At 37.9% G+C, this 10,977-nt stretch overlaps 2 protein-coding genes across 2 annotated transcripts; both read right to left on the reverse strand.

The window, feature by feature from the left end:
* Positions 1-1,918: 1,918 nt before the first annotated feature.
* On the reverse strand, positions 1,919-3,086 carry LOC131691053 (protein transport protein Sec61 subunit gamma). The gene is made up of 2 exons (XM_058977209.1): positions 2,911-3,086; positions 1,919-2,434 (listed from the first exon to the last, which is right to left on the reverse strand). The coding sequence occupies exon 2, from the start codon at positions 2,417-2,419 to the stop codon at positions 2,213-2,215; it is 207 nt and encodes a 68-aa protein (XP_058833192.1). The 5' UTR covers positions 2,420-2,434; positions 2,911-3,086; the 3' UTR covers positions 1,919-2,212.
* A 583-nt stretch (positions 3,087-3,669) lies between these two features.
* LOC131691052 (peroxisome biogenesis factor 2) lies at positions 3,670-4,988 on the reverse strand. The gene is made up of 4 exons (XM_058977208.1): positions 4,836-4,988; positions 4,698-4,775; positions 4,001-4,633; positions 3,670-3,918 (listed from the first exon to the last, which is right to left on the reverse strand). The coding sequence occupies exons 1-4, from the start codon at positions 4,866-4,868 to the stop codon at positions 3,832-3,834; spliced, it is 831 nt and encodes a 276-aa protein (XP_058833191.1). The 5' UTR covers positions 4,869-4,988; the 3' UTR covers positions 3,670-3,831.
* Between the last annotated feature and the right edge of the window lie 5,989 nt (positions 4,989-10,977).

Below are 10,977 nucleotides of genomic sequence, written 5' to 3' on the forward strand. Positions count from 1 at the left end.
GTTTGCCGGCGCAAGTGTTTATCGTATATTAATTCAAATGTTTACATACGTTTTTTAAATATTTTTGTTCGATCATGGATGTCTGTTCTCTGTGTTCATAGGTAACATCAACATCATTCAAGTCGATCCCAAAGAAATGGAACTATCCAACTATGAACAAGAATCGAACTGACTACCCGAATAGAAATGCACAACAGTATTACAGCATTTTTTATTGTTACATTACAACGAAAAACAATGTTATTCTAGAAAAGTTACAATGGAAATATAATCACATTTGTTGTTTCTACATTCAATTTCATTGTAAACCCAATTTTTACATGGAAAAAGGAAAAGGCGTTAAGGGATGTAACAATGAAAAAATTGATCTTTTCCCATACATTATGAAATCAAAAACCTCGATTTACATTGTTCCGTTGTAGATTTTGGAGGCATGAAGGACTGAATCATAAAAACATCGACGTTACAAGAAAAGTTGTTCTTAACAAATAAAGCTGTTGTAAATTCAACGTTTCTACGTTCAATTTCGATATTGCTTTCTGTTCGGGTATGCATGACAAGTTACAGTGGACTGGGCACGAAGTGCGAATGCCGGCAGAGGCACCAACTAAAGATATGCTCAGCAACGAATCTGGAAGAGTTTGCTTTGCGGCTGATCCCACACTTGCTGTTGGATTAGTCTATTGTACAAAGTTAAATATTTTTACAGTATTTGTGTAACCCATTGTAAGACAATAATTAAATCATAGGTGAATGGACCACAATGATTCCAAGCTAGAATCACTGCTATGCTCGATTGATAATCCAAATTAGTTTTTGGTCGTATACATTGGGATAAACATCAGATGTCGCTTTAAGCTGTTGTCAACTTCTGTACGACAGTTTTCATGACGCCACCCGCGTTACGGTTCGATAAGGTCAAACTGGTGTCGATGGGGTTCAATTAAGGTCGTCTAACGTGTTCTTGGTTATCACATAATTAGCGTTTAGTCTAAAAATCGGCAGACTGCATCGACTGATTATTAGATCTACGCCATTCGTCGTCTCACATGGCGCTTGCAGAACAATTCTAAATCTTCACAAATCCGCTAGCGGGTGATATGCGGAAATGTTACGTCGTGAGGTATTACCTGCTATGACTCAAAAGGATGACGGTGACACGGTGTAAATAGGTTACTTTTCTGCTTTTGCTTAACCAAGAGTTTATATAAAGTAAAATGACCAGATGACTTCAGGACGAATGCGGGACATGCGCAAGAAACCTATTAACGACGTATGGTTCCCAAATATTTGCACAACTTGTGTAAGACTGAGAAACTTTTCATAAGGATTAATGACCTGTCTCATTTTAGAAGACGAAATGGAGCTTTGGTTCAATCAGAATAAATTGGCTCAATTTGCACATTCCCCACATAGTCAAAACTTTTATGAGTTGAACGACATGAATGTACAAATTTGGGTATTTTAAAATAAAATTTAGGATTTTTGTAAATGCGGGACTCTCCGGGACGTATTACCGTGTGGGACAAGACCTTGAAATCCGGGGCTGTCCCGCCTAATCCGGGACGTATGATCACTTTAGTAGATCTGCTTAAGTTTCTCGTTTTAAATTAAAGCTTCAAAGTTTTCTAAGAATTTCATGTGAACATGTATTTTTAATGTATAATCCTAGCTAAGGAAGAAGATAGAAAACTGAAAAACAGGAAAGTTTTCCTTGTCTACATATTTAAATTTATATTAAAGGAATACACTATATACGCGTCGTCACGTAGCTAGAAAAAAAAATTCCTTCTCGTCATTGTAAGGTCAGAATCCAATTCAGTTGTTTTTGAGGAGGCAAATCACTTTTGATAAAAAGGGATCCGTCATAATGTAGAATAAGGGAGATTCTCAAAACGTTTAAATAAAAATAATAAAATTTGTGGTTATAATGAAACAATAAATATTATTCTTCAAATTGCTCACTTAAATGTTTTCATTTTCGTTTGCTTCTGTCCACATCCACAAAACATTACAATGTATATTAAACGCTAAGGAGTTGTATTACTTAATGTACGTTGTAAGGACAGTTGAAATAACATATAATATGATGAATCTCCCATCTAATCGGCGGCCGTCTGCGTATCTATCATTCTTTTCCTCTTACTGATGCCGTTTCCCTGTCCGCAATCTGATTGTTATGATGAAAAAACGTAGACCAGCACCGACGAACTTACGAACCGACGATAATGTTGTTGATCGGGATGTGTATCAGTTTGACGAAGAAACCGATGAATCCCATGATGCAGAAACCAATCGCGGTAGCTATGGCAATCTTCTGGAACTCGCGACGATCGGGCTTGGTGCAGCGTTTGATCAGCCTGATGGAGTCCTTGGCGAACGAACGGCCTGGCTCGTAGATCTTGGCGATTTGATCCATGTCTAGTAGGTTTTGCTAAAAAAGAAAGAACTTTATTAACCTTGTGAATTATTTGGAAATGTGAATAAACAATAGCAATAAACTGATAACTTTGAATTTATTTGCATTAAACTTGGTAGAAAAAATGCAACTACAGTTACAGTTTTTTTTTATTACTTTTGAAGCTTTTAGTGATTAATGTTCAAACTTTTTATTCGATACATAAATCAACGTGACATTTCCTTCAGTGTACAACATTGGAGATGTGGCACCGAATCGCGAAGAACACCTCCTATCGTATACAGAATCACTTCGAGCTAATACGAAACGCAGTCAATTAGAATAGTGTGACGAATTTCTGTTTAATAAGTCTAGTCTGTGAATATTTGAACTTTTAACTGCATAATCTGAACGAAACAAATTGAAATGTTTTCAGCATAACAGAATACACATTTAGTTTACTTCATCGTAGAGGCTAAGGAAACAAATTTACGCAGAGAACCAGTGCTTACCTTATTTATCGTTTAGAACAGGTAAACCACACACAACACGCACAGCTTTTACGATTAATTTCAATTTTTTAGAATCGAAAAACTATGAAGCACAATCTACGACTCCTGAGTAAAAAGTGGTATGCAAAATGAATCTATCCGCTGGTGCTCTGCTGAGTGGAAAGCAAACTGCTGTCAAAATTGATTCCACGTCGAATGAACGCAAAGCAGAACCAACGCAACGTCATCGGGTAAAATGGCCGACGCGTAAACTGTTTGACAGTGACGAACGTCACACTGTCACAGTTTTGTGATGCATGAATAGTGGGAGAAAAGTTTTTCGCAAAGTCCATTATTCGTTTTGTTAATTTCTTGCCATTATTGCGACCTCTGAAATTTCGATTAAAATCAAATTGGAGATGTAAAATAGGGGTGACTACACCAGTGCTGCACTCATACAAACTTTGGCGCAATGTCTCTCTTTTTTTGCGCTTTTTTATTTTTACTTGATGTTATACTGGTAACACCAAGTAAAAATAAAATTGCTTCGAGATTCGTATGGCCACAAGCATGACTTGTAAGCGGGAATTGGTGGTTTGTCTAGTGAGTATTGTGTTGCACCTAATTATGTAGTTCTAATTTGCACTTCTTTAACTCCCAATGATTAGGCTATAATTTAGGTAAAACAATTTTTTCTTCACTAAGGAGAAAACCGATCCTAAGGAAAACCACCGGAAACTTTCTCTAATTAAAATAAAAGAAACTAAATGATGCAAAATGAATTTTTTAGGATTCATTTGTGAAAAAACACAAGCCACCTTTTATATTTTTCACTCCACCGATTTGCCGCTTTAATTTGTTTTGCGAACAGTCTAGAACGGTCCACAAAAACTGTACCTGCCATTCAGTTAAATTAAACAAAACTACAAATTAACAACCAATTCATCCACCAACAATAACCTTTTCGAAAATTCCGCTTCCAAAGTCGCATACATTGCATTGAAAGCCTGCATCCGCTAACAAATTCCCCTGAAACAATAAAATATAAAACTTAATTGTTCAACCGTACTTAATAAAATTACAATTACAACGATATGTAAATCCAACTGACCTTCAAACAATAATAACAGTACACATGTCCACATCCCATATGATGCGGAAGCGTCACACGCTCATTGCAGTAAACACATTTACTATCCACATTCAGTTCGATCCTACCGACGCCCGGTGGGCCACTTTCCAGTCTAAAAAAATTCCTGATCCTTCGCTTCAAAGCATGGTAGTTGATAATTGGAATCGTAAAACCAAGCAGTTCCATAAAACCCGTCCAGATAAGTTCTCGGGTCATGTAGGAATAACCGATGTTCCTTCGCTTGGCTCCATCGATGGATCGATGATCTATTTGCAGTATATAATCGACCAGTGATGGTTTTCGTCCTGTTCGTAGGAAGCGAAAGAAATTGACAAAGTTCAAGCATGTCAAAGCATTCTCCACTATGGAAATCATTCGCTGAAGAAACGTCCACTCGGTTAACCGGAATAGGGCTAGTTCTTTCAGATATCCCAGGGCAACAGTTAGAGCATAGTGGGATTTTAATTTGTTCGGTCCAAGCTGGTCCTGTTCATAGGTGATTGATAGCATCTGCTGGCCGAATGTAGCATGGGATTTACGGATTGAGTAGTTCCACAGGGCAGAACTTGTCAGTAGGTTTATTTCTGGCTGGAAACCACTGAAGATGCCAGGCTGTTGGACAAACGAAAATAATTGTCAACGTCACTTCAAGTGTAACGATAAGCGACACACTCACCGGCAAATTTCGCAGGACATTGTAAATTTGTTCCTTGAGAATGTTGATTATCTCGTTATCTAGCTGTATGGAGTCGAGCTGCAGGAAATAATGTTTTCGGTTAGGCGCAAAACTAATAATTATTATTAATGAAATTACCTGATTTACTCGAGGTACGAAGTTAGTTTTCATTTTATCAAATTTAGGTTTAGCGCTATTAAATGGGAAAGCAAATTAGATAGTGAGGAACAAAGTCCATTTCCATTCTTAGTTTTGTTTTGGTTTTCAAATTCGTTTCATCTGATAGCATAATCTGCTTCGAAAAAGGTTCGAATGACATATACATAAAACAGCAGGGTCACAAGAAGATCGTCATTTCAACACACAAGACTGGTAGAGAAGAAAGGTGACGGTTTAGAGATTCACGATTTTATTTTCGTTTTTTCACTCTTAATTTAGCTGTTTTAACTACAAATGTTAATCCACAATTACATAATTCGAATAAAGAAACTTGCCAAAACAATGAATGGGTAGAAATTATCTGACTTAAAGCTAGACTAATATTTTCCAATCCCTGTAATATTTTTTTTTCTAGGTAAAATTTGCTGAGATTCGACCAACAATTATTTAATTACCTTCTTTCAGTCTATGATGCGAAAATTGCCGATGAAGAAAGAATATTTTGCTGTAATATGTATAGTTAATTGCATGATTTTTGCCGTTCTCGCATAATCGCATTCATAGACAATCTTAGTTCGATTATTGCTTCACTTGTAAAATTGTTTTTGCTGACATTTCAGTAAAAAAATTGTGAAAATGTCACATAATCTACCGTTCACGACAGTGCCAGCTAGCTGTTTTATTTAAATTGAAGCGAAAATCTGATCTACGATTATCTGAACGAATCAGCGATGTTGTTTTCTAATATTCTTAGTTACCTATTTGACGGTCCTGTTCCAAAAAGAACAACCGTGCGAGTTGAATTAAAAAGTTCTCGAGCCGCAAGACGCTAGTACCAAAGGCAAACAGGCGTAAATCGCACGAAGAAAGTTTTAAAAAATTGTGGCTGAGTTCATAATTTTAGAATGAATGACAATTTACAATTTTTACAATAAATAACACTGGTTTCTTCAGATTTGACTACATTCACCGCGTGAGTTTAAAGTTTCTTTTGAAAGTGTTCTTAGAAAATGAAAATCATGCATAAAAATTTAAACAGAGTTTCGAATGAAAATTGGCAAGTTTCTTCAACTTGAAGTTTGATATCGAGGCGGAATCCAATAACACTCTGGCTTCAAAGATTTTCCCGGGATCGTCGACGATGTGGAGTCCAGCCATTTCCAACAAAACTGTACTGAGATGCGATTGGACCGGTAGAGTCACTTGGGGAGTAAATGGTCCTGGATTTCCCATGTGTGGCAACGATTGGAACGAACATTTCTCGACAAACATATGATTACGGCTTAAAAGCCAACTGTCAAAATTCTCTTTGAAAAGAAATTCCGGACAAACCGTTACTGACTAAACACAGTTTATAGCAGTTAATGAAAGAGAAAAGTTTTCTCTTTTCTTTACTACCAACATCTGTGATTGGCGAGTAACGGTTTGTCCGGAATTTCCTTTCAAAGGGCATTTTGACAGTTGGCTTTTAAGCCGTAATCATATGTTTGTCGAGATTTGTAACTTGAAATAACTCGATTCCTTTAGAGTGTGGTGTGATTTGTGAGAATTCAATTAGCGTTGCATCGAATAATTCTTCCACTGTTATGTAAAACATCACTCGGTTTTTTTCCTTACATACTTGTAATATTGTTTTTTCCTAGATACCTTTCAGCAACAGATGAATGAGCCCGCGTATTTGTGAAGTCATAAAAATGTCATGGCTTAGTTTAGCATTTTCAAGGACCGTTAGTTATTTAATGGCGAATCAAAAATGATTCAAAAAATTATCGTTAGAACCAAGGGCCTGCTAGAACTACGAAACCACGAGTATTGAGCATGAGCTTATGCACCACCCCTGGCTGCTACCCCGTTGTCAATCTGGACTAGCTGAAGTTGCACACGGAATCAGTAGATAATTATGCTTGGGAGTAGCGAAACACTTTCAATGTGTTTATTGACCAATAACGGCGCCGGCCAGGAAGCAAAGGGAGAGAATGTTAGTCCGATACTTGCTTTTGTTAGAGGCCGTATATACTATTGCGCACTCTACAAATATCACGGCAGAAGGATATTTGTTAGTAGGTATAGAAGTTGGATTCTACTTCTTGATCAAAGCTAGAGAGGCGACTCCACTATCTGGACTAGATATCGATCCATCAACTCATGGACCGGAGACCAACGGCTTTACTTCCCATCCGAAGGAAGACGTGACCACAGATTTTTTCACCTCAGAAAAATCTCAAGAATCTCGGCTGGGATTGAATTTAGACCAACTGGAATGAGTGGCGGTTACGCTCACCACTTAACCATCGTCGCCGTTAACGTAATTACTACTATGAAACCACGAATATTAACAGTAAAGTAGACGCAACGTCCCCATACGCCTGCGAAACGTCGTACGTCAACTGCAATCCAAGCTTTAGTTGTTCTGGAAGTACGGGAGCGAGTGTATTCCCTCGGGTTTCATTTACTTGAACGATTGTCAAGGCTACTGGGCTACTGTACAATTACAAAAATTTTATCACGAGATTTTGTTTCCCATACTTTTCAAACGGGAGATGAATTTTTTTTCCGAGACTGAAAAAAGCCTATTCAAAAAAATAGATTCTTGAAGTTGTAACCGTTCGCGCTACACGGCCCGAAAGTTATTGATAAACTCGGTGGCTTATGTACCACTGTCGCTAACAGAGACCACTTGTCGCTTTCGCTTTCCCTACTATTTTTTTTGAGAACTGCTCAGGGGACTACTCGAAAGCGGACCCTACAGAAATATTGTCAATAGATCTTATATTGAATAATATATTGATAGTGTAAGGTCATTTCGAAGATATTGATTCTGTACAATTTAAATGGGATTGATGGATTGAAGTCGTCATGTTAATATATTTATTGACAATATTCTGTCTCGTGTAGGGTCCGCTGAGCGGCTATTCGCTACTCAAGCCAAAGTAAACTCGCCAAATCAACCGCCAAACTGTTTCGTTCGTTTGGTTAACGCAGAAGGGACTGCAAAGAACATTTTCGGTTCGAACTCAAATGCAAGAAAATGTGACTGAATGAAATGTAATTTTGTTGTTGTTTATTTGTGGTTTTAACCTCTGTGGGTCATTCGCCATAAATGTAATTTTATTAAGTCAACGTAACGTACTGAAGCTGGATTTAAAAAAAGGAAAACGTATAGCAACTTGATCTAGTTTGAAATATTTTTATTACTGAAGTTTGTTCGTATCGGACAGTTTTGCTCTAATGGTGGAGACAAAAACACTCATGGTGTTTCCGCGCGAAGGAAATGGAAACGAAACGATTGGCAGCTGGCACCTAGAGACGTCCTTTCGTGGAATTGGTTCTTTTACTGAGATAAACTTCTTCAGACTTTAGGCTAGTGCTCTACGATATGAGAGCCGGCGCTTCTAAAGTGGAATTGTTTTACATCAATATAAGAACAGTTCTTTTAGCGCTGAGATAGACGTTGAAACCAAAATAGACTAGTATCTCACTGCAAGTGGAGACCTATATTACTATTACGGATTTCAGAACGGTGTTCGCAGCGAAAGAACCTTTAAAACCGTATAGGGAGAATTTCGGTGTGTATACCACGACGCATTGATTAAGACTAACCGAAAAGTTCTAACTTTATTAACAATCTTTGGTCTTATATACTAGTTCCTGGCCTAACCAAATAGACCTCTTGCATTGATTACATTATTTGATAGGCAAACATTTCCCGTATGCATCTCATGCTCTGGTTCTATTTTTATTTCTGTTTTCTTCACCCACGCATGGCTGAGGGCTAGCGCATGATATGTTTTTGTTTATACATTTATTTGAGACGTTGCACATTGCAACGTTTGACTTGTCGCGCGGTAACACATGGTCATAACAGTCGATAACGGGCGATGGCTGATGACGAACGGAATGTCACCAGCTGTATTTGACGGTGACGACCACAGATGCCACCAAACGTGATGACGGCTGATGAAGCTTACACGGTGAGAACGACGGGTGCGAAATGAACACTCGCAAAGTTAGATGTGACGCCTGACGCTTGATTAGTGTGCGATATGGTTAAAATTAAAGTGGCGGAGAGTGGCGCGGCTCAATGAAAGATTCCGATTTGTTATCACAAGAGCAAACGTGACGACACAAGTGTCGTGCGCTTCCCGGGGAAGTTTTCAACGGAGGTCAACGATTGCCTTCGCATTCTAAGATTCCACTACAAACACCTCAGAACGGAATGAAACCGGCCGTTTCAAACTTGGCAACTCGATAAGCTTGGACACACGAGGAAGTGTAACGTGGAAATAGGGTCGGTACTCACAGACGGTTTTTGGTGACCGCTGTGCAAATTTCGCAACGGAATAAGCGAACTTACCAGCTCTCCGTTTGACTACCAAAATGGCGGGCCATGTCGAAGCACACAAGTCTGTCCACACTGGACGCCTCTTCTGGCGCCGTGGACTTCCGCTGATCCAAATAATTACTGCCCGTACAATATAAAGAGTCCGTTGGACGAGCACACACATTTGCAGTTTTTTACTATAATAATTTCATAAAATAAAACGTTACCATTTTTGTACTGTAGTCAATCTCACATAAACGACTTTAAGCACTTAACTCAACTAAGTAACGCGTCCAGCACTTCTGGATGCCAGTCGAACCGTAAACGAAACGAGCGAGTACTTCAAATTTCTTGTTGCTTTTAATATGTTTATAAATCTGCTGTTCTGAAACAGCTGATATTTTTTGGAAGGAGCAGAAATTATGTTGACAGTTTGAAGAGATTGTAGTGGTAAATTTTCTGAAAAAATCCGGCACAAAATCCCGACCCAACCGCTGTCATCAAATTCCTAAAGTTGTTATCAAATTTATATCATATCAATAGCTGGATTTTGTCCCACATGTATTTTAAATAAGAGATGGAATTTAGACTTACCGTGACGCAAAATAAATCAAGAATCTAGAATTGTATCACCACATAAATGTCCGGCCGGAAAAATTTAACATGAATTATTTCCAATGGGAAAAAATGTGTTTTTGTTATGTTTGAAATTCGGTGCTGTTTTAAAAAGAGTTAGTATTTTTAGATGCAGCAAACAAAACTTTTAGTTTGACAGTTTAGGGAGATAACGGGAGAAAATTATCCGTGATTAAAATCTGGATCAAAATCTCGTACAGTTGAATTACAGCTGCATATCACACGTTATTAAAACAACGAAACCGTCAGGCTACTGTACTCCTTACGAATTCGCTCGCCGGATTTGGCTCCCTCCCCGTGTATTCTAAATGGGAGATGGATTTTTGATTTTCCACGACGGAAAAAATCTTTACAAGAAAATCAAGACACCTGAAATGTAATCACAATCGTCGAAAACGTCACAAAATTTAAAAAATCCCCATGCAACAAATCCGGCTGGAAACAATGCAATATGAGTGGTTTCAGACGAGAATTATTATTTTCATAAATTGGTGCTATCACAGAGAACAGACATCCATGATCGAACAAATATATTGAAAAAACTTGTGTAAAAATTTGAATTAATATAGGTTAAAACACTAGCGTCGCCACACCAACTATCCCATCTAACCGTCAAATCTATTCCGGAACCAGTTCGGAATCCTGAATGGATTCAGTATTGATTCCAGCACAAAGGAAACAACCGATTCCGACTTAATCGGTTGATGCATGTGAGCTGAAATCCATACACTGAAAAAAAAAAAAACCAAACGTTAATTCTATTTACCTCAAACCACTTAACATCCATATGAAGAAGAAATGCAAATATTATCACGAGCACGTATACCTTCTATGTGTCAACTGTATAAACTATGTATGCGCATACATAAGTTATATGTGCGTATTGTTATAGAAACGGGTTTTATGTGCCTTATTGTTATGAAATGTGAATGTAAGATTAATATGTCTTGTAAATACACACATTAGGTTTATGTGCCAGCAAATAGTGTCTATCTGCCTCTGCTAATTGCAAAAATCTATGTGTAAAATCAATCGACATAACGTTTACATTTTTTGGGTGTACTGAATCCACTCAGAATTCCGAACCGGTTCCAGAATGATTTCACTGGGTAGAGGTATATCCGCTGTCAATTCAGTCGAACTCAGCCACTAAAAAAACATGAC

Source organism: Topomyia yanbarensis, chromosome 3 (assembly GCF_030247195.1).
Source record: "Topomyia yanbarensis strain Yona2022 chromosome 3, ASM3024719v1, whole genome shotgun sequence".
NCBI lineage: Eukaryota > Metazoa > Arthropoda > Insecta > Diptera > Culicidae > Topomyia > Topomyia yanbarensis.

What these genes read in the sequence shown, in the direction of transcription:
- LOC131691053 (XM_058977209.1), bottom strand. Translation starts at nt 2,419, where the DNA reads ATGGATCAAATCGCCAAGATCTACGAGCCAGGCCGTTCGTTCGCCAAG.
- LOC131691052 (XM_058977208.1), bottom strand. Translation starts at nt 4,868, where the DNA reads ATGAAAACTAACTTCGTACCTCGAGTAAATCAG. An exon ending in ATGTCCTGCGAAATTTGCCG is followed by an intron (nt 4,634 to 4,697) that starts GTGAGTGTGTCG and finishes TTTGTCCAACAG; the next exon opens with CCTGGCATCTTCAGTGGTTT. An exon ending in ACTGTTATTATTGTTTGAAG is followed by an intron (nt 3,919 to 4,000) that starts GTCAGTTGGATT and finishes TTATTGTTTCAG; the next exon opens with GGGAATTTGTTAGCGGATGC.